At 28.5% G+C, this 25,346-nt stretch overlaps 2 protein-coding genes across 2 annotated transcripts in view; both read right to left on the minus strand.

The window, feature by feature from the left end:
• The window catches only part of LOC129955181 (dual oxidase 2-like), a 90,643-nt gene that overhangs the window by 49,994 nt on the left and 15,303 nt on the right, over positions 1 to 25,346 (minus strand). The window contains exons 3-8 of the mRNA XM_056068203.1: positions 8,532 to 8,708; positions 8,274 to 8,452; positions 6,455 to 6,659; positions 5,379 to 5,545; positions 5,199 to 5,259; positions 2,877 to 2,973 (exon numbers count right to left, since the gene is read on the minus strand). Of these exons, the coding sequence (XP_055924178.1) occupies positions 2,877 to 2,973; positions 5,199 to 5,259; positions 5,379 to 5,545; positions 6,455 to 6,659; positions 8,274 to 8,452; positions 8,532 to 8,708 (886 nt within the window). The remainder of the gene's footprint in view (positions 1 to 2,876; positions 2,974 to 5,198; positions 5,260 to 5,378; positions 5,546 to 6,454; positions 6,660 to 8,273; positions 8,453 to 8,531; positions 8,709 to 25,346) is intronic.
• LOC129955197 (vacuolar protein-sorting-associated protein 25-like) lies at positions 13,716 to 14,705 on the minus strand. The gene has a single exon (XM_056068204.1). It carries the CDS (start codon positions 14,575 to 14,577, stop codon positions 14,038 to 14,040), a length of 540 nt encoding a protein of 179 aa, XP_055924179.1. The 5' UTR covers positions 14,578 to 14,705; the 3' UTR covers positions 13,716 to 14,037.

Below are 25,346 nucleotides of genomic sequence, written 5' to 3' on the forward strand. Positions count from 1 at the left end.
AATTTTTTTAATAAAAGAGAATATATTTAGAAAATAATAGGATGTTTTAGAAACTGTCAAGGGAAAACAAATCAGTCAAACAAAAATGAAATCTACTTAATATTCATGAAAAAGATTAAACAGAGAGAAATGACTTCAGATAGCATAGAAATATAAAAATGAGTTAACTCTGTATGAGGAACACAAGAGCAGGCTTATTCTGGAACACTTTTGTAAAGAAATTGGTCAATTTTTATATTGTATATGAAGACATGCAACGAAACTTTTCACAAAGCCAGATCAAACAAATAAACAACTCTTCTGTAATATCATGCAAATTAAATCTTGATGTAGCTAGTAAAAAAGTTATTCCAGTCAGTAAGCCTGAAAGTGAAGGTAGATTCTGTTTCATTCCTTCCTTCTGCTACTTTCTGATTCAATTTTATAAGAGTAAGATATAAAAGATGACACAGAATGAGACTAACTAAAATATTTAGGTTAAAAATTCATTGAAGTTAGGTTGAAATTCACTTTTCAATTCTTAAAATATTGCAGCTATTGAAAAACTTCTACCACAAGGGTAATTCGTTATGTTGAAGCAAAAATTTGCCTAATTTGAATTATTTTTCGTTCTATAATTGTAAAGGAGTTATGCGAATAAAAGAATTTTAACATCCCATAATTTCATACCCTTGCAGCTGAATGCCCCATCAATGAACTTAATCAAGCTTTTCTTTCCTTGCTGAATGAAGGGTAGCTAAGAATTCTAGGGACCCTAATCAATGAAGATCTGCAGAAATGTTTTCAAAGTCATGTCATAAGAATCATTGCACTAACAGAGGCATAGTGAGGATAAATAGCACTTGGGAATATTATTTTCTACCCCTCCCCCCCAATTGACAACAATATAAACACAACAATGTATTGTCCCAATGGCGCTTGATAAGACTAATGCCGGGAACATCTATAACCTCTTCCTTGCCCTGCAGTTGATAACCCTTTGAACCATTGGTAGTTCTTCTATAAGGAATCAACTTAAGATACAAACAAATAGCAAGTGTGGTGGATTGAATTGAGCGAGGATAGAACCTGGGACCTTGTTTGCAGCTCAGTAACATGACCACAATACAAAAGCAATTGCTTGTGTAGCTTAACTGTTAACTGGCTCATAAGCTTTCACCACACAAGCATAGATAGTCCCGAGTAAAAGCATGATTTTATCTCCCATTACTACTCAATTTTTTTATCCACTTTTCTCAAATCATTGATGGGCTAAATACTATTATAACATTAATTAGAAAATACTATTCATACTGAAAAATGATATATCTAAAATTAATGAAATATTTTGGAATTATTTTAGTGTAAACATGTTTGCTAATAAGAAGTAAGCATGTCATCTCATATTAAAAACCAAATAATTAAGTTAAACAATGATTAATTAGAGTAAACAGCCATATAAAATAAACCATGACAAATTTATATATATATATATATATATATATATATATATATATATATATATATATATATATATATATTGGGTTTGCAACTAAGTAATTGCAGATTTTTTTTAGAAAATCAAAGACAATTTTTTCATGGAACTAAATAACTTTATTCTGTAATGTATTGCCCATTTTGATCAATGACCTTTTGCCATCTTTCAGGCTGCATCATAATCCCACGTTCATAAAACTTCTGGTTTTTATTAGCAAAAAACTGAATCAGGTACGATTTGACATCATCATCATTATTGAAATTTTTACCATTCAAGGAGTTTTGTAAAGATCGAAACAAAAAGTAAATAGATGGTGCAAGGTCAGGACTATATGGTGGATGTGGCAAAACCAAGCTCCAATAATTTTTGCCGAGTGACCAAAGATGTGTGTGGCCTTGCATTGTCATAATGGAATACAACACCTTTTCGATTTGTCAATTCGGGCCGCTTTTCTTCAACTGCATTGTTTAATTTCGTTAGCTGTTCAATGTAGACATCAGAATTGATCGTTCGGTTGGGTTGTAAGAGTTCAAAGTAGACAATTCCTTTGTAATCCCACCAAACTGATAACAAAACCTTCTTTTGATGAATATCAGCTTTTGATGTTGTTTGATTTGGTTCACCTGGCCTGCTCCACGATCTTTTCCGCTTGATATTGTTGTAAACAACCCATTTTTTATCGCCAGTTATCAGTCGTTTTAAAAATGGATCATTTTCATTACGTTTCTTTAGCACATCGCAGCTGTTAATGCGTTGCGTTAAATGCGTTTCTTTCAGTTGGTGAGGAACCCATGTATCGAGTTTTTGAACATAGCCAAGTTGTTTTAAGTGATTTTCAATGCATGTATGTGATACATGAAGCTTCTCTGCAATCTTCCCGAATCGATTATTGCTTTGATTAGGTCGTCATCAACTTCAACTGGACGACCAGAGCGTTTTTCATTTTTGAGTGAAAAATCACCAGAACGAAATTTACAAACCAATTTTGACACTGCCGTTCTTTTAAGGCTTCGTCACCATAAACAGCACATAACTTTTTATGAGCTTGCGATGCGTTTTTCCCTTTGCGGAAATAAAAAAGCAAAATATGAAGAAAATGTTCCTTTTGATTTTCCATTTTTCAACGAACGCCAATCGAAAACTACGCAACCGATCAAAAAACTTTTTTTACTGATTGACAGCTGAATTGACAACTATCAAATAACAAAATAAGTTTTACATTTGTACTACGTCTGCAAACCTAAAAATTCAACTGAAGCCATCTATGAGTGAAATCCGCAATTACTTAGTTGCCAACCCAATATATATATATATATAATGAAGGCTTTCTTCACCAAAAGAATAATACTGATGCATTCAATGCAAAATTGTTGTTTAATTTTAATAAACAGCTTTATACCTTATATAGACTGCAGAAGGGACCATGGTGTGCCCAAACCTCATAGCAGCAGATTGAAAAGCATTGGATATGCTTGGGTCAATACTTGGATCATATCCTGTTAAAAATAGCAATTTATAATTAAATTATAGAATGACTCAAAATATTTTTGTAAAATCTATATATAAAAAACAGCAAATGTTTTCATACAATAGAATCTGAAGTTAAAAAATAACAATAAAAATGCAATTCCTACAAAAATCAGAATTAAGAAAAAATTCTTCCAGAAAATAAGTATAACTAGAGTAATCTACAATTCTTAAGCTAAAGTTTTTTTTTTTTTTTTACTAATTAGTAATTTCAATAAACAAAAATTAATGAATCGCTATCAATAACATTTTTAAAAAAAAGACTAATAGTTAAAAAGATAATTTTAATAAATAAACAAAAAAAAAAAAAAAAAAAATCCTTGATGAGAGTTGACTGAGAAAAATAGCAGACATTTATTTAAAAAAAATGCTGGGCACCAGATAAATGCCTCATAAAAATAAAAGATACGGAAGCAATAAATGAAAACAGTTCAAAAACAAAAGAAAATTTTAGTTTTCATTTGGAAATAAATAAATAAATATTCAAATTTTGGATGAGATTTTAATTTTATATTAATAGGAAATTGAAGGATCTATGTACTAAGAAATTCAAATTATTGAAGAATTTTAATTTGACCTTAAAATGTCAAATTAGTCAAGTCAAGTTCCACTTAAATATTAAAACTGAATACTATTGAATTATTAAAAAATGAATTTAAAATCAATACATTTGTGTAAAGTTTTTGCATATTCAACTATCTTCACTCTCCTCCCCCAATTTTTAAAAAAAAAATTTAAAATTTTTTTTTTATTGGATTGCTGAAATTAAATACCTAATGAAATGTATACATAATACTCAAAGACAGTTTATTGAAATTACCTTTTTTTAAAATAAAATTTAAAATAGCTTTTTATATACAATATTCGCATCTGAATATAAATATTTTATCTTTTTTTTGTTTGTCAAATTCAAAAATTTTAGTTTTATTAGAAATTTTTAGTTTTAGTCCCCCTTTGAATAATTATACATATGTTAAAATGAAAGAACCAAACAAGAGAACGTCTACAATCTCCGATGAGTGCCAACAGTCTCATCTAGTTGACATTCACCAGAATGGTGACTATGTGAATGCTGACATACACTAGAGAATGATGGCCTTTGTCAAATATTGGTCTGCCACAATAACATATGCATAATTTAAATCGATTAGTTTTGTCAAATAGTGATAATGTTGTGGTGGAATAGTGCAACTATGAAATTTATAAAAATGGCAATAAAAAACCTTTTCAACTCAGAACTCAGTAGATTTTATTATTAATATCCATTTTCAGAATGTCATAAATAGATAGCATAGACAGTATAGCTGTTCATTTTCAACCTATAAAGATCAAAGCTCTTGTTGACTTGTAAATGCTCAACTAAAATGCTAACAAGAATGCACACTATGGCGACATATACTTATTAGGCTAATTTATAATTATATTGGTAATTCAGTAAACAACTATGATGTTTTAATCTTTGTTTTAACCCAAATTTCAAACAAACAACTTATTTCAACATGCACTGAATATAATGTAAAAATTGCTATTCCACTGATATTTTATTCAGTGATGTATGCTTTGGAGTTAGTTGAGAAAAAGTAATTTTGTTATAGAATCAGTATATAGGACCTCCTTCAAGTTATCAGTTGAACTGGCCATAATTCTGGATTTATATATTTCGAAGTTATTTTCATTGAAATGAAATTTATACATTTCAATGTTATTCAAAATACAAAAAGAATACAAAAAAAACCCCCCATAAACATTCAACTTTTGTACACTTAATTATTATGTTTAATATAAAAATACATAATATGCATTTTGCTGTAAATTTTATTAATAAAAATACAATTTAGGATGTTAACTGTTAGTTTTGATTTGAAATTTATTATTTTCTCTATGATTGTAAATGTGACTGATCATAAATCAAGAAGATGGATCAGAGAAAAATTCTCTGTCTGATCACAATAGTTTGAGTAGATTATGTTCTTCCTCATTGTTAAAAAAAAATGTTTTAATTTAAACTAAGTATGCTACGTTAAAAATAAGAAAAGAATTCTATCTACTAATATTCATTATTCAAGGTTTAGCATTAATTGGATAAAAGCATGTAGGCAACATAAATAGTATATATTATTCTCTATTAAAAATAATTATGTATTATTACAACTAGATATTGAATAATTAAATTTTAATAAAAAAAAATGCCTACTTTCATATTCAAGCAGTTCTTCTCCAAGAAAGTGTGGTAACCATTCATTAATGACAATATTCTATTCAAGAAAATGCGTAAATAAACAATACATTAAAAATAACAAATAAATGATTAATGTAAACAAATAACTGATAGAATATACCTGCTAGCTATAACTAACTATATATTGAATATTACCTGCAAAGTAGCTATAACCCATTTTCTAGCCTCATAAAATAACTTTTCATCATCCCAATCTTTATGTTTTGCTCGTAATTTATTAGCCAGAATATTATGCCACTGATGGAAAATGATATTTATTGTTAACATGAAAGGAGTTTCATGAGCAAATGAATTTCCTACTCCTGAAAAAAAATGCATATAAATACAAAATCTTTAAATAATCAATAAATTAAGAAAAATATTGTTCTAAAAAAATAACTGTTTACACATTAAAATTTTTAAAAAAAAGGAGTAAAATATTAAAAATTTACAAAAATTTAAAAAATTGCATAGTTACAAATTTACACAATATAAGTTATGCATACACATTTTATTAAATTTATCTGCTAGAAACAAAAATTAAGACTTTCACTGATTATTTAAAAACAATCAAAATTCAGAAGTAGCTTTTTATAATTCAATGGTGTACATTAAAAATATATTTAATATTTTCAGACTAAAACAATGAGTGGAAAATTAGAGTTTAAATATATATCACAATATTATTATTACAGCTACTTTTCAAACTCTCTTTATTTATTTATTTTTTTACTTCCTTATATGAATAGAATACAATTAAAAGAAAAAAAAAAGAAGAAAAAAACCCCCATTAAATTAAGATATACTTACTAGAATAATAAGATGAATCATGGCAACTTTAAAAAATGAAATAATAATACAGATAATATTTTTAATTATAAGTCTCAAGTATTCAATATTTTGTAATACTTAATTGCATGATTATGTTTCATTGCTTAAAGCTAAAGATTTTGCTAGTTACAAGAGTAAGAAAGTGAAACCATAGTACCACAAATGTGGATGTGAAATTAGCAGATAGATTAGATGAATAATTATGTTTTTAATAATATTATGATAACATGTACTTGACTTACATTGTAAAATTCATGCACAAGAAAGAGATAAATGTAATAAACAGTGTTAGGCTATTAAAATAACATGACTTTAATGCTTCCAACTATTTGAAGTCTTATAAGTGAATCAATTTCTCACTAAAAGCAGCTAATATCAAATAAAAGAAAAAAGGTTCTTACTGTAATGCCATGTCTTTATTTTATTCTCCTGGATGTTACGTGAAGGTGATAAATAAGATAAATAGCCTTCATTCAAAGCTGGATATAACTCATTTTCATTTATACTTTTCAAAAGACCTCCTTTAAAAGCTCGTAGAGACTCTGCTTCAGATCTTGTAGTGCCATAAATAACACTTCCATCAATCCAAGCAGTTGCACCATTCAGCTATTTCAGAGTAAAAAAGAATTTAATAAATTCCTTTGTATAAAACAAATAATTGGAATTTATGCAATAATATAGAAAACTAGAATATACTATACACAAATAGTTAAAATCTCTCCAAATAACAAATAAAATTATCCATGTATAGCATTGATGGAAATTCCTTTTAATACATAAAGTAACCTATATACTCAAATAGAAACAGATAACAATTTAATTTAATAGTAAATGAGAATAATAAGCCTTCTTGTAATATATAATAGAATAAAGATTTTTGGAATAATAAATACAAAAACTGGAAGAAAAAAAATAACCCTTAACAATGCAGTACAATGAATTTTGTAAAAATAGCATTTGTAAGATTTGTTTACTTATTTAATGTCCAGTTTGAAAACAACACAAGTATATATATATATATATATATATATATATATATATATATTGAAAGAAATTCTATAAAAGTACAAATTTTAAAAAGTTAGTTTCCTATATGGATTATATATAATACATTGATAATGCCTAGTCGTAATAATATTTTTTCAATTTTGTAAAGTTATAAAGTTTTGATTAATTTTATAATGTTTGTAAAGTATTGATTAATTTTATAATGTTTGTAAAGAATTGATTAATTAAAAAAGTAATTTAATTAATCAATAAAACAAACTCACACCATTTTTTTACATTATTAAAATAGGATTAAGTTTTTGATTGTTCACTAAAAAAACTATGAAAAGAAAAGTATTTGATAAAGTGCTTAACTGTGCATGTTTCTTTTCAAGAACAATATAATTTAATACTTAAGTAAAAGTAATCACAATCCATCTTTAATTTATATCACAGTTATATTATTTTCGTTATTTGCTTCATTCAGGAAAATTAAACTAATTAAAAATTGTAGAGTCATTTTTATAGCATGATTTATAAAACACTGAGGATTCCAAACCATCAGAATTTTTTTTATAAAAATACCAGATTAAGAATTCGAAATGAGGAACTATAGTGAAATTTTTTTTAAAGGCATTATATGTCTTATAAAGTAAATATGTCTTTGCACTTTAATTCTTTTATAATAAATGAAAATTATAGACTATTTAATATTGTTTTTTTTAAACTTTTGTAAAAGTATAAAAATATAGTTTCAAATATAAAATTTAATTTGCAAAATAATTCAAATATCATTTTGAAAAGAAAAATTAAAATTTAATACTTATCACCAATATATTTTATTAAAATGCTCATTATTAGAAAATAAAATAAAATAAAACCCAATTTTAAATAGGAATTATAAGATAAATGACAATAAAGAGAGTAATTCCCAATGCTTATTTAGAAGAAATTATTCTAATTTTTTTTTGATGGAACATTGGATTGTATTGTTTCTGTAAACAAAAAATGTACATATGTGAAATGAAATGATTACATATGTTTATTTATTTTTCATGGATAGTTTTCAGTTTTTAAAGCAATATTTTCTACATTTCTTATATATTTGAAATATTCTTTTAAAATCAGCTTTTGTAAAATAATAAATACTATAATAAAACGACATCAAGATTACATTTCATTAGAGTGCAAGAAAAGATTCAACTAATTGAATTAAAAAAGTAAAAACATCACTTGTTTCCTAGGATTATTTGAAGATTTCCCACTTTTCAATCTATATTTGGAACGAATGAATGGTAGTGTTTTGCGACCAATCTTGCGATAATCATGGCCTTTAGGTAGTTCTATATTAAAATAATTAGGAGGACAAGATGGTTTCCTTGTATTCAAAATTTCTTCAGTAACAAATTGCCCTAAAAAAATATAAAAATAGCAATTTAAGAAATAATCACACTTTTCAAGAATAATTTCAGAATTAATAAGGAAGCATACCAAAAAATGCCATAAAAACATTGTTCCCTGTGCTAGAATAAGACTTGTTTTTGCCATTGCATGGTAACTCTTTTAAAAGTTTGTTACTAACAGCTAAAGGATTTGCTCGGCTACGATTAGATGGTCGATATACTCCTCCTTCATAGTCTGATGGTAATAAGCGAATCAAGGTGCTGTCTAAAGAGAAATATGAACCCAAATCAGCTATACTATATATTAGATAAATAATAATAATACTTTAATTAAGAAGGAATATTATGTAATAATTTCATATTATTTCTTTCTTAATTTTACAATAATCTTTGAACTTTTTTTAAAACTTCTATATCATGTAATAAATAGTTATAAAAAAAAGAAGCAATTTATATAGTAATTGAATTTTTAATTGAGAAAAAGGAAATATAAGTCATTAAAAAATTATTAGCTACCTAAAGTGAAATATAAATATGCCATAATTGATGAAAATCACTAAAAAATATCTAAAAATTAAGTTTTACTGAATTTATTTCTTACTTATATGGTTAACATAAATATTAGAAAATAATTTACAGTAAGGGAGAAAAAATTATTTTATTACTTTAAAATCATGAATTTATAAACCAGCATAAAAAACATCAATCCAATAATGAAATTTAATATTTAATCAAGAAAATATTTTTTATATATAAAATAATTCCCTATAGCAAATTTTTTTATATTCATATTTATTGAATATATTAATACTCTTATTTCATAATTAGCAATTATTTAAAACTTATTACTTTCATCAAATTTATATTTATTCATTATGTTTAGAAATTATCCAATTTTTTCAATACTTATATATTTGTTCGAAAGAAAACAATTTTTTTCTGTAGACAAAATTACTTTTTAAAATGGAAAAGGTGAACAAACCTCGGCACTTTTATTCCGTTATAAATTTATCACAGAAAAATAAAATGGAAGGAACTTCAAATAGATTGCATTATCCTGCAATATTCAATACAATGATAGATGATAATCAGATATTTAGAAATTTAAGCTTTTCTTTAATGTTTTTCGCATATATTAAATTGAGAATATTCAGTATTATACAATTCATTAAGTTTTATCTATTTAATGATCATTTTTAAAAATATATCTTTCATATAATTAAATCTATTGAATACAGTTTACTCATAGAAATTTCTTATTCATTTCTGAAATTTTAGGTAAAATAATCACAAAGACTATAATTTTGCATTCAAAAACACACTTTATTTCAAAAGCAAAAAATTATAAAAAATAGCATCCTTTGCAAATACACAAAAAATACTTCAAACAATAATAGTAGCTCACAATTCTGGGCAAAAGAAAAATGCTACATTATATTACACATTAATATTTAACAAGAGGTTATATATTAATTCACATATAACAAGATTTACAATCATGCATTTTCAAAGATTTACAAAAATTGGAACATCACAGTTAAGCTTTATTTACTCACCAAGAAACAAGTTTAAATTTACAAATTCTTTTAATTTCTGTCAGCACCAGTTGCACAACCAGGATATGCCAAATAAATACATTTTTAGTACAAACTGTTATAGTTTAATATAATATAGCAAATATTATATTAAATAGCAATACTAAAATGGTAATTAGCACATTTTAAACTCTAAAAACTTATTGGGGAAGTTATAGGAAAGTATACATTAATCTTAATTGTATTTTTCAATGACACATTCATACAAATCCAAATTATATTAAATGATTTACAATCAAAAGTGAATTTTAATTGGTGACTAATAGCACATAAAAGACACAAGAGCATACTTTTTAAAAAGCCTCAAATATGATACTTATATATATTAAAAGTGAATAATTTTAAACAGATTGGTTGGTTGAGTGAGTTTTACTGGCGCAAGAGCCAAATTTGGCCATACCACGCCAAACTTATGGTAATTTTAAACAGAATTCGTTAAATACCAATAATTGAAAATCTAAAAACTTAAGATCCTATAAACACCATTCAATATTACAAAGATCTTTTTGCAGTTTTATTAATATTACAAAGATCTTTTTGTAGTTCTAATCCGGATAGAAACACATTTTACTTTCATTTTAGGTGATATAATGGAGCTAGCTTATTACATATAAACTAAATTGATGTTGATTATAATGTGATGAGACCTTAAATTTAGAATTAAAAATAATTTGTAAAAAAACCTATCAATAAGAAAATGGTTTTCCCTTGGTTATAATGTCTTACATTGTATATAAGAAAATCTTAAAAGCACAAGCCCTTGCAAAGGCTTTAAATATTATATATGACCACAGAAAAAGTTTGTTGTTATATGTACAACCAACAAAAGTTTTTAATTTAATAATTAGCAGTTTAATTATTTTTTAATTAATTAGTATAAAATTCATATTTAAATCACCTATAAATTTTTATTTGTAATGAAAATATATAAGGACTAAAAATTAATCTGCTGCAAGTTATATCCGTAGTTTTGAAATCTATAAACAGACTAATTTATTAATAAAAGAAAGCGGGGGGGGAAAAAAAAGGACAATATATTGTAGATTTCTTTCTCATTTTAAAAAGTGGTTCAATCTGAGATATCATATATTTATTTAATTACTATGCACAAACAAATAATTATATATGTTGCAAGATAAATGAACAATATATCTTATTGCAAAGATCACTGTCATTTCGTAATTTTCTTGGCAAAGTGGGACACAGCTTATTATAAAAAGGCAATGATCTTGGCAAAATGGAAGATTTTAACTAACCAATAATATATAGATAATTAATCAGAATAATTTATTTGAATTAATAATTAAAAAGGAATGGGAAAAGTTCACTTACTCATTAAATTTAGAAAAAATATATAAATCAAGTTAAGAATATGCAAAAAATTTTGTTAAAATAAATTCAGCATGACATTGGCAATACCTAGTTTTAAATTAAAATATAAAGCATACAACTGGAACAATATTATTTACATAAAGACAGAACTCATTTGTTGTAATAAAATTAATATTTCAAATAAATCCCAGGATATCAAATTCAGTCAAATGATAATACTTAATGGTATTTAGTGTAAGATTCTTCAATATATTTAAAATATTAGGAAAATAAATTAAATGGTTAAGAATTTAAGATCCTATAGTAAACAATGCAAAATTAAAAATATTTATTTTGAAATATATATAACAAAAAAGAAAATTCTACTATAATAAATCTTTAGAATTTAGATACATCATCGTTCTGATGTTTTAAATCTTAATGATCTTATAAGACATAATAAGAGGATAAATTATGAATTAAAATTTTGCTGAATATGCTAATTTGTATTTAAAATAATTATACCTATAAAATATTTCATAGCATCTTACTAAAATAAGAAAATTATTATAAGTAAACTTGCAAATGTTTATTTTAATTTTTAGAGACATAAAGTAAGAATAACGTGCAAAATGTCTTTTTTCTTCAATGCAAATGTGTGGGCTATACTAATTGGCAGCAGAAAGGGGAAAAATCATAATAAAGAAATATTGGGCATATTTCTGTTAGTTCAAAAACAGTCAAAATATGATACAAGAACTACAACCTTACATTATTAAACTAACAATTTTTTGCCCTATTCATACTGCAAAGTTACTGTTTTATCAGCCTAGTCCATAATTGCTACTAAATTAACAGAAAATTCACATTTCATGCTAAAATTTATGCTTAGCAACTGCCAAATATTATTACTGACAGTAAAAGTACTCCACTATTTAAATGCAATTCAAATGTATCAATTCACAATTAGTTTCCACATTAAAAAACAGTTTGCACAAAGCACATTTACTTCAAATATATGAATATTATAAAACTATGTCTATCATGCATATTTTAAATGATAAAGAGAGAAAAAAAAAAAAAAAAAAAAACCTGCCAAGCATTCAGAAACTCAAGTTTACATTGTTTTAATATGCAAGTTTCATAATAGCAAGAGTAACTACAAATTTTAATTCTATGTTCAGTACGAAGTGAATCAATACAACAAAGTAGACAAATTTTTAAATAATTCCTAGAATATGATTACTACAGAAAAATGTTAAAATTCTACCTTGCAATAGGAACATTCCACAAAAACAAAACAGAAAGATAATTTGTTTCTACTATCCATAACAGATAATTAATTGTAAAATGAGTCAACTGCACATAATTATAAATTCAGTTATAAGCTATAAACTTCATAACTGTAAAAAATAAAACATGTTTCATATAAAAATAATTGAAATATTGAGATGTTTCTCAGTATCACAATGAAAAACATAAGTTTATATGTCAACATTTATGCACCTATTAAGCTCAGACACTACATTTAAATAGAAAATCATTTCTGCATATATAGATTACAACAATTTTTCATTAGATTCACAATAAATTATATAAACAGACAATAGCAAATGATGAAGAAATAAAATAACATATATACTAGATGCTGAAATAATATAGTTTAAATTAAATTAAAACAGTTTTAAACTCAATAAAAAAAATAATGGCATACATATATATACATTTAGTTTCTAGGTTACAAAACAGATGCTTATTACAGGAATAGTTTTAAGATGACCAGGAGGGTAAAATAGTTAATCACACAAATCACAATATTATTACAATTACATGCAGGAATTCATCCTATTTTGATTATGTTCGATTTTCATTAGTCCATATTTATCTTAAAATCTCAGTCCAATAAATGTTATTTTAAATTTCTGTATAAATTCATTTCATATTCTTTGACAAATATTTCTTTAAAATTCACCAAGAGGAGATAATGTTATTTAGATATTTAAGCCACATGAAAGGCAATATTTAACTATACAGTAATAAACCATTGGATGCACAAGAGAAGGGGAAAAAAAAAAGTATTAAAAACTATAAGTTTTGTATGCAATGCTTTCCAACTTTCAGTTGTTTTAATTATATTTTAGCATTAATACATGTAATGAAAATAATAAATATATTGAATCTAAACTAAATTTTGTATTATTTTAAATAGAATTTTCTCACATAATTTAAAATTGCAATAAAAGGTTTAAAAGTTCATTACTAAGTAATATTAAAAAAAAAAAAAAATGAAGTACATTTAAACAATATAAATGAAAAAAAAATTTCAGGAAACAATTTTTCATGGAATTTTATAAAAATTTATTTACCAAAATTATCTACGCACATTTCAATTACTTAAAATTCTACTATTTATATGAGTTGTATACTATGTTTATTCACATAAATTCAGTAAATTAATGTACTCTAAATAATCCATATATAATTTTTCTCATAAAATAAATAAGTAATCAACAAATTCAATAACATGAATAAATATGACGGTATTTGAATGCATAAAATTTAGTAATACACAGGAATAAAATCAAATTTATTTCTTGTCTTGAAGAAATAAAATCATGACACCATGTACTTCAAGAAAATACAACACGATCACACTTTCCAATCTTTCAATATTTTTAGCATTATGATTTAGAAAAACTTTACACCTTCAATGTCTTCATCTAGTATTAATTCGGCCCGCCCTTCTTTTTCCAATGCAGAAAGAGCCTTTTTAAGGACACCTTGATCCAAACCATAGAATTCTTCGTTCACAGAATCAACTCCATTTGAAATCTCATACAAAGTACACACAGTGTTTATTAAACCATTATTTTCGGCCCATTTATAAATCATTTTACTCCATTCTTCAGGTGTTCTCCAAAAGACGTAACATCTCTGTTTTTGTTTATCAAGCCATTCTACATTTCCTTGCTTCTGCAACTCATCAAGAACCACATAAATAGCTTCCAAATTTAATTTACGATTAATTGTTTTGTTATTAAACAACGGCGAAGCTTGAGCTTCTGTTACATCCAACAAATATATCTTGTTAAATTTGTGGAAATCCAAGATTAAAGTTTTCCAGGCTTCCAACTGCTTGGCCCGAGTGTCAGAATTCGGTTGAATTGTGAAAAACGGTGGGAACTGATACTGCCAAGGCCACTCAAAATCAATTGAATTTGCCATCATGAATCAAAGATAACTGTTAAAATAAGATTTAAAAAAGAAAACCATAATGAGTAATAAAAATAAATTATTTCAATTAAAGAAAACGAAAAACATTAAACAGGAACATCGGATATGTTTCTTTGGCTGAATCATTACGGTTACAGCAGTTTATGATGCTTGACTGACCCAATAACCGTGGTTTTAATTGAAAATATATCGCATTAGAACTAAATATAAAAGCATCATTTTAATTTGCCATAGATATGTGTGCTTTATTTTCTAAATTTTCTCTTCAAGAGAAGGGAAATAAAATCAGGACTCTCGACTTTCTGATTCGTTTTCAGATGTAAAACGTTCTTTAACGGTTGAAAGTGAAGCAAGAATGTTTATACTGGTTTATGTGTCACCACATCAGTCCATGCTTATGATCTATTTCTCTTTTTAATTAATTGATAAATTTAATATATATTTAATGCTCTCTTTTGGCATTACGAGATACCGGCTTTTGTTGCCAAAATCCATTTTCTCATCACATTTCAATCAATCAATCAACCATAAATCTAAGAAATTCCCCCATTATTTATGTTTTCTTTACCAAATTTATAAATGCGCGCCAAAAATTAGTGTTCTTCATTTTAATAAACGATACGTAATATAAGACTGGAAATTTAATTCGTAAATAATTTGGAAATTTAATTTCGAATGATAATGACTATCCAAAATACGAAACAAAGCGAGATATCCTATGTATTCCAAGGGAAACCCCGGGCTATCAGCCACACAGTCACAATCACAAGCAGTACACAATATTGCGTAATATTGCAAAATTTTAGAAAGCAATATTCTATAAAATCATTTCTCCGATATTCATCGAATTACTGCAAATGCTATAAATGAACCAAAAATTTATTAGAATTATTTGAGTATGAAAAAATAAACACATTTTTAGATTATCTTTCGGTAAATTTTTTAAGCAAATTTGCTTTTTTCTTTGGCTTCAGATTCGAAACCCAGACCACGAATATATAAACGGCTGCTTATCCACTGAGCCAGTTAGGTTTTCAAATAGACATCTAGATTTTGGAAATTCAGTGTTCGGTCGATAATATTAACATATACTTTTATATTTAAATTTAAATTGTCTTTCAATTTATTATTTCGCTCAAAATTTCCATTATAAATAGTATTTGAAGTAAAAAACCATTTCGCTTGTGCTCATTATGGCTATGATAAGAACTATATATATATATATATATATATATATATATATGTAATGATATTTTAAACTTTAATTTAATCCTAATTAATATCCAAAGTTTTATTTTAATTCAGCCCATATTCATTTTAAAATATTCTCTTATTTCCTGATCCAGTTCCACCTTTTTTATTTATTTAATGGAACAGAAACTCTGTAAAATTGCTGATATTGACAATTCCCACTCCAATAGTGAAGAACTAAAAATTTGTCGATCTAACACATTCTTTTAAAAGTTCCCTATAATTCTCATACTTAAATCTACACGTGTAAAGAAATCCCTATCAAAATCACCCAGTATAAATCACGGGGAAAAATATTTTATTAACTTTTTCACTTTTCGGTCTTGTGTCGTTCTATTTTGACGTTCCTTGTATCTCCTATTTGAGCATAAATCATGGCTCCCGGGACGGAATAAAGCAAGTTTGGAAATCGAAAGTGTCCTCTCTCTCTCTTCGGTTTCTGCTTAAAAAATTATGTTTACACGCACGCAAGCACGCACGCACACACACACACACACACACACACACACACACACACACACACACACACACACACACACACACACACACACACACACACACACATGTAAGCATTATTATTTTTTCAATTAGAAGGCAGTTTCGAAGATAGAGAAGATACTTTGCATTTTTAACTTCGTAACTAACTTTTAAGGCATAATTTATTTACAAGAGGCACGGACAAAGCTCGTCTGCTCACAGCAACAGATTAGGCAAGAGAAGACAGAATTAAATTATCCCTGGTCTTATATAACATGAGATATCGATATGGAAAATATTTTTTCACAATGCTAATATACTATTAAGATTCTGATAGAGATTTCTGACACATGTCAATCACAAGTAAGGGAAACACAGGGATTTTTTTAAAAAAATAATTTGTTTAGATCAGCACTTTTTATCTTTTCACTCGGAACGTGGGAACCGCCGAGTAAAGCATTTTACAAAACTCCTCTTGAATTAATTAAATAGAAAAAGTGGAATGGGATCAGGAAATAAGAGAATATTTTAGAATGACTTTGATATGGGCTAAATTACGATGGAACTTTGGGAATTAATCTGGAATTGAAATTGGAGTTTAAAATATTATTACACACACGCGCGCGTATATATTGTCACATAGGAACTTTAGTGTGAAACTAAATGACAGACACAAGAAGTAGAGCTAAACCAATTTATTAACAACTCTGAACTGAGAACACAGTTGACAGATCCGCTTTTATACTAACAGGGAAACTTCCAGAATACTTTTCTGGAGACAGTTAGAAAAGTCCAGAATACTTGTCTGGTAAACTAAAGAAATGTTCAGAATCGTCTGGAACATGAAATAAAGGAAAACATAAAATCAAGGAATTAAATATTCACACAGACTGTGAATCTCATTGTCATTCGAACTTACGATCTCTTGATTAAGGGACCAGTGCTATTACCATTCTGCCATGTAGAATCGAATGCCTCTTTTCAATGCGGCAATATAAAGGGCGTTGTCGAATTCAACCGACAAAATTCAGAGGATTGATAGTACACATCAAGAGGATAAGGATTCACCATACAACATATGATCCCAAACGACGTTTAGTAGGTAAAAATCGCAAAAATATAAGAAGTCGGAGAACTGTTGGAAACTGTAAAAAATTAATAAAAAACATAACAAATGCTGTTTCAACTATGAATATTTTTTTTAGTGAAAGCACGTTCTTAAAACTTTTTTTCACGTTAGTAGCATGCGGATTTGATGATGTAGGGGGTTGTAAATTACTAAAAACGAAAAACTAGTTTAGAGCCCATATTTGCAAAAATATTAAAATTTGAAGAGAAATAAAAGCTTGAAAATGTAAGGAATTTTACATTCTGTAATTTGATATAAGCGTGTTGTGTGAAAACTGGGGAGTTTTAAAGATATCCAAGAAAAAAATAAAATGGGAATACATTTTTCATGCGTTCGAGAAAAATAAAAGCAGCGAGCAAATACTCATGAATGAGCATTGCAGATTTGATGGTTGCTAAATTTATTCGCAAACAAATCATATTTCCTGTGCTGATGCTCCATCATGCATTAACAAACATTAACATTTCATGCAACTAAAATGTGCTGATGCTCCATCATGCATTAGCAAAAAGTTCTGGCTTACAATTATCTGTGTTTCCTGCAGTAAATCCGGAGGAACGTGCTGTAAGAAAACAATATTCTTTGTACCTCTGAGGCGTCCGAGTAGAAGATACGGTCCGAGTAGATGACTCTCTCCAAATGTTAATATCAAACTTGTTTTGTACGTTCGACGAGATAGTGATATAGGGGTGTTCGAATGACCAAATATATCGCATTGTGCGTGCTGAAGACACCTACTCTCGTAAAGTAGGCTTCATCTGGGAAAAAAACTCTAGCAGAAAATTGTGCATCTTCCTGTGTGGTATCAAGCATCCAGCGTGCGAACTCCACCCGATTTGCGATTTTCACTGAATAAACGTTACCTGTGACCCTAAGTTTTCTGATAATTTTTCATCTTTTTAAAGTCTATTATCCTTGCTCTGAATTTATTTTTCAAATTTAACAACACCCTCTGCAAACATCGGTACTGATTTTGCAGCAATGTTTCTGGTGTCCATTTTAGTTTTTCTTGAATATCTTTAAAACTCCCCAGTTTTCACACAACACGCTTATATCAAATTATAGAATATAAAAATTCCTTATATTTTGAAGCTTTTATTTTTCTTCAAGTTTTAATATTTTTGAAAATAAGTGTTCTAAACTACTTTTTCGTTTTCAGTAATTTATGACCCCCAAGATCATCAAATCAGCATGTTTCCTAAATGGATGAAAAAAAAAACTTTTCAAAAACATGCTTTTACTATAAAAAATATTCATAGTTGAAACACCATTTGTTATTTCTTTATTAATTTTTTACACTATCCAACAGTTTTCCGACTCCCTATATTTTTACAATTTTAACCTACTAACATTGTTTGAGACCCCATATATATATATATATATATATATATATATATATATATATATATATATATATATATATATATATATATATATATATATATATATATATATATATATATATATATATATGTGTGTGTGTGTGTGTGGGAAGCGCTGACAGATCCCGTATCCTGTATGGCGCCATGCTGGCCATGTTGCGTCACGTCATTAATCACGTGATGCTTTCCCGCCATTATTGGCAGACGAGAGTTAGGCAGTGAGACTGCAAGACGTGTAGCTCACGCTCATGTATCTTTTATGTTCTATGTAGTAATGTTTTGTCCTTTGTACTTTAATCTTAATAAATATATTTCAAATATTAATGCTGGTCGTTGCCTTTTCCCACATTTTTGGGGGCTCGGCCTTTCTCGTGAATACCCCTAGCAAATCCCGCCAAATTGTTGAAAAGCTGTGGACGTTAGTACAATTTAAGACGTTAAATTGATGCTAAGAATTTTGATAAGAGTGGATTTTTGCCGTGGATATTTTAATGGACGTTAGTGCACGTTTTGGATGGATATGATTCAAGTGGAAACGTTAAAGGTTCAATTACTTCGTGTTCTTGTGCAACTGTGCTGACATATACTGGCTGCTTTAAAAAAAAGGAACTTTTAAGAGTGAATAATTCGACTGCTCCCAACCAGGTAGGCGCAATTTTTTCCCAAGTTTGTAATTTATAGTATAGTACGTTACTTTATTCCATTCTCCCTTTAAATTTTAATCCCGAGTGAATGTACATTAGTTCTGTTTTAATTCATTACAATGTCTTTAAAACTAGGCGATATTGAATTAATCGCTAACTCCCTTAAATATGCAAAAACTAATTCCGTAAAATTGCTTAACTCTGTGTTAGGTTACAGTAATTTTGACCATTCTTCTCGAAAAAGAATGAGAAATTTTGAAAGATTTGAAAATTTAGATGTAGAAAAACATAAACAAGAATTGCTGAAGATTTTTTCTTTATCTGATTTTATCTCCGTTTCTAATTTATTACACTTAGAAGTAACTGAGACCGACAAAGATGCTATGTGTGAAAATATTTTTAAAGCCTTAACAAATTTAAATGAATTTCAGAACTCGCTAGATATTAGTTTTTTATCGGAAACAGAAGAAAAACCTTTGTCTCCTCAAAAGGTTTCTCAAACCGAAACTTCATCTATTAATAACAGCTCTATGAGTAATACGGGTAATAATTGTTCCTTCCCCATCCCCGTAACTTCAGACGAAACATTAATAAATAACAGTCAGGCATTAATTACTGGCGCCAAAAGGGAATCACTCGAAAATGATCCCTCGAATAAACAAACGATGAATGAAATAAACCTTCAGTTTTGTTTTTTATTACGCGATCTCTGTGGTAGTAGCAGAAACTTCACAGGAAATGATTCCTATTCGATTAAAAGTTTTTTTTATGATGTTGAAGAGAATTTTTCTCTTTTTCCTTCTTTAAGCGAACAACAAAAATTAATCTTTGTAAAGAGATTAGTTTCCGGCGCAGCTAAATCTTTTTTATTCTCTCAAAGAAATCTAAATTCCTATCATGCTTTTAAAAGTGCATTCATTAATGAATTTTGCGATAAAGTAACTTCGATTGAAATACATAAACAACTAGAAAGACGTAAAATGCGCTCGAATGAAACTTTTATGCAATATTTTATTGCCATGCGTGAAATTGCGAATCAGTCTGAAACCCTTATTGATGAATGTTCTGTTATTCAATACACAATAAATGGGATACAGGGTTCTCCTTCTGATAAAATTATTCTTTATGGTGCAAAATGTTATTCTGAGTTTAAAGAAAAATTACGAATTTTCGAAACTATCGTAAGTGCAATGAACGCAAATAATTCAAAGATGTCGTATTCTAGATATGCTAATGACGGCCAAAGACGTGATACAATACATAAAATCCCTGTCCAACAAAGAGAATCAAAATTGAATCTTAGTAATCCGACTAACAGTAAGACGCGTTGTTTTAAATGTAACGATTTTGGACATATCGCAAAGTCTTGCCCTAATCGTAATCGTGGTCCTAAATGTCTTTCTTGTAATTTTTTCGGACATAAATCTTCCGATTGTCATCGTACTACTCGGAATGACAGTTCTACCCCACGGGATAATGTCAACACTTTACATTTATTGCATTCTCCGTCGAATATGCATAAAGAGGTTGTTATTCTTAATAATACACTTTCCGGATTAGTCGATACTGGTAGTTTTTCGACACTTCTCAAACATTCTGCATGGATTAAACTAGGATCGCCGCCGTTGACGAATAACAAGATGACACTAACTGGATTCGGTTTTTCCCAAACTAAAATAATAGGTTCCTTTGAATCTGAAATTATTATTGACAAACAAAGTTTTCCTGTTTTTATTTCTGTGGTACCTAATAATTGTACTACTTATGACCTAATAATAGGTTGCGACGTAATAAATCAGGCAAATTTGACAATTAAACCTGACGGTGTTGTATTTTCCAAAATTTCTAAATCTGATGATCCTGTTGAAACTGACAGTTTTATAATGGCTATTTCTGCCGAAACTCCCACGTTTGATATAGGTCCGAATATTTCTAAACAAACTCGCAATGTGGTTGAACAGATTTTGTTAGCCTATAAACCTAACAAAACTAAAACCGCGAACATCGAACTTGATATAACACTTACTGACGATGAGCCAATTTTCCACACTCCTCGACGTTTACCCTTTGCCGAACGTGATATAGTAAATGCGCAGATAGACGAGTGGTTAAAAAATGGCATTATAGAACCATGTTCTTCACCTTATGCTAGTCAAGTTGTCGTAGTTCGTAAGAAAGATGGAAAACATAGAGTCTGTATAGATTATAGAAAATTAAATCGTAAATTAGTTAAATACCATTATCCCCTACCATTAATTGATGACATTTTAGATCGTCTTCAAAATGCTAAAATTTTCAGTACTCTCGATTTGCGTAACGGATTTTTTCATGTGCCGGTAAAAGAAAAAAGTCGTTGTTACACCAGTTTCGTCACAAATACAGGTCAATTTCAATTCCGTTATATGCCATTCGGTTTAAGTTCATGTCCTCCTGTCTTTATGCGATACATAAATGCCGTTTTTCGTGATCTTATTGCAAAAGGCATTGTCCTCCCGTATATGGATGACATCGTCATTCCCGCAAATAATGAATCTGAGGCTCTCGAACGCCTTAACACTGTTCTAAAAGTAGCTCGCGATTATGGACTAGATATAAACTTTAAAAAATGTCAATTTTTGCATAGTCAGATTGAATTTTTGGGTCACGTAGTAGAACACGGCAAATTGCTCCCTTCACCCTCCAAAACTAAAGCCGTTCTTAATTATCCTGAGTTAAAAAATGCAAAAGACGTACAACGTTTTCTAGGTCTTACGGGATACTTTAGAAAATTTATTCCCTCATACTCTACTATAGCAAAACCACTTAGTGATCTTCTTCGTAAGGACAGCCCCTTTCTATTTCAAGCTCAGCAAAAAACTGCGTTTTTACGCTTAAAACAGTTACTTTCTGATAAACTCGTTTTAACTATTTTTAATCAAGGCAGTCCCATTGAAATTCATACAGACGCGTCAATTGATGGCTTGGGGGCAGTCCTACTACAAAAATCCAAAGATGATAACAAATTCCATCCAGTGTATTATATGTCCAAGAAAACGTCTGACAGCGAAAGAAAATACACCAGCTATGAACTGGAGGTACTCGCCATTGTAGAAGCTCTTAAAAAATTCCGAATTTACATCCTCGGATCACACTTTAAAATTATCACTGACTGTAATGCATTCGTCAAAACGTTAAATAAAAAAGAAATGAATTCCCGCATTTCGCGATGGGCATTATACCTTCAGGATTTTGACTACGAAATAGAGCATCGAACCGGTTCAAAGATGACTCATGTCGACGCTCTTAGCCGAAGCCCATGCTGCATGATCATTCAAGACTGTGTCAATCTTCAAATTTTCAAAGCTCAACAGATAGATGAGCATATTACAGCTATAAAAGCATTACTTCAAAATGCACCTTACGAGAACTACATAGTGAAAAACAACATTTTATATAAGAACTTAGACGGAATCGATTTATTTGTCGTACCTGATGATATGCAGGCCAACATTATTAAATCCTGTCATGAACGAGGCCATTTTGCAGTAAAACGCACGCAGGAAATGTTAAACAAAGAATTCTTTATTCCGAACTTGAAAGAGAAAATTGAACGATGCATACGCAACTGTGTAACATGCATTCTAAATAACAGAAAACGTGGCAAATTAGATGGCACTTTGCATCCACTTGACAAAGACGATACTCCCTTTCATACATATCATATTGATCATTTGGGTCCTCTTCCCAGCACTTCTAAGAAATATAAGCATATTCTGGCGATCATCGATTCCTTTACGAAGTTTGTGTGGCTTTACCCGACCAAGTCCACCGACACCGCTTAAATTCTCAATAAGCTCGAATGCCAAAGATCAGTTTTCGGTAATCCTTCAAGGATTATTACGGACAGAGGTACCGCTTTCACATCTACGTCATTCAAAGAATATTGTGAACATCAGCATATCACCCAGATTGCTATTACAGCTGGACTTCCTAGATCAAACGGTCAGGTAGAAAGACTTAATTCTACTATCATATCTGTACTCTCCAAGCTATCCATAGAAAACCCTGAGAAATGGTATAGCCATGTTGCTTCCGTTCAGCAAATTATTAATTCTACATTTCAACGAAGTATCAATTCTACTCCATTCGAAATTCTGTTTGGAACTAAAATGAAACCTGAGCATGATATAAAAATCCTCGAAATCGTCAACGAAGAGATCCAGTCTGCATTTCTCCAACAGCGTGATGAGCTCCGTAAAGATGCAAAACAACAAATCCTCAAAATCCAAGAAGAAAATCGCCGTACCTACAATCTGCGTAGGAAACATGCTCAAAAATTTCAATTGAATGATCTCGTCGCAATCAAGCGCACTCAATTTGGCCCTGGTCAATAAATTGAAACAAAAATTTCTCGGACCATATAAAGTGATCAAAATTAAGGCAAACGACACATACGATGTTGAAAAGTATGATTTCTTCGATGGACCATCAAAAACTTCAACTTGTGCAGAATATATGAAACCATGGTCCAGCAATATAGAACATATCACTTGAATTGTGTTTCAAAAGAAAACACTGAACACTACTTAAAGAGAAAGAGAACTACTTTCCTTCTTTTTGTGTGTGTATATTTGGACGATATAGACTTTGATTTTTTTTCTCTGTTTATTTTGTGTTATTATATTTTTACATGTTCAACACTAATATTATTTTTATTTTTAGTTAGTTATTCGATATTTCCAGTGCACGCTATTGTATTGTTATATACTTATGCTGTCACGGATGGTATGACTATTTTATTTGTTTTATCTTGTGAATATTTCAATTTTACAAATTATTTTCCTGTATTTGCTGTTTGTTTTATATATTTACTTCATTGTACTGTATACCATAAGGCGAGGTCGCCTATCCTGTCATGATGGCCGATGTGGGAAGCGCTGACAGATCCCGTATCCTGTATGGCGCCATGCTGGCCATGTTGCGTCACGTCATTAATCACGTGATGCTTTCCCGCCATTATTGGCAGACGAGAGTTAGGCAGTGAGACTGCAAGACGTGTAGCTCACGCTCATGTATCTTTTATGTTCTATGTAGTAATGTTTTGTCCTTTGTACTTTAATCTTAATAAATATATTTCAAATATTAATGCTGGTCGTTGCCTTTTCCCACATATATATATATATATATATATATATATATATATATATATATATATATCGAAACAATTTGCTCTTTTTTAACTTATGCAAACAGAAATTTCAATATTAAGAAAATGATAAAATGAATTTTTCTGTAAAATAGGACCTACTTACAAAAAAATTTGATAGCTTGCTAAAATATATTTAATAGTCTTATTTAAATTTGGATAGATAATTTTTCCGATTTTTTTTTAATATGGCATTTAATTTTTTATTTTACTGTTTTTAATTTCCTTTTTTTAAAAGATTTTCTAGCATTAGATTATTTTATTACAAATACATAAATATATCATTAGAAACAAGATATGATAAAAATGCGTCCCTTTTGTCTATCACTTCAGGTGAAAGTTAAAAATGATTAATAAAGTGTTACAGCGTGTTGATAAATACATATCTTATAGTAGTCTCTATTACAACGTTGATCAACGTAGATAAATGTAAATTTTACAATATATTCTTCGGAATATTATTTAGTAATGCTCAAAATAGAATTTTTACCATTGTTTTCTGAATACTGTACAATATATATGATCGGCTTTTAATGAAAAATTATTCTAACTAATATTTTGAAATAAAATTTCTAATTAAGTGAATTATTCAACAATGTGTCAGAAGTTTACTGCATCAATCCCTTTTAAGATTTTATTGCATTCTTCCGTATTGTTATATCTTCGAATATATTTTGAATATTGTTTATAAGATA

The sequence above is a fragment of the Argiope bruennichi genome, chromosome 2, assembly GCF_947563725.1.
Source record: "Argiope bruennichi chromosome 2, qqArgBrue1.1, whole genome shotgun sequence".
Taxonomy (NCBI): Eukaryota; Metazoa; Arthropoda; class Arachnida; order Araneae; family Araneidae; genus Argiope; species Argiope bruennichi.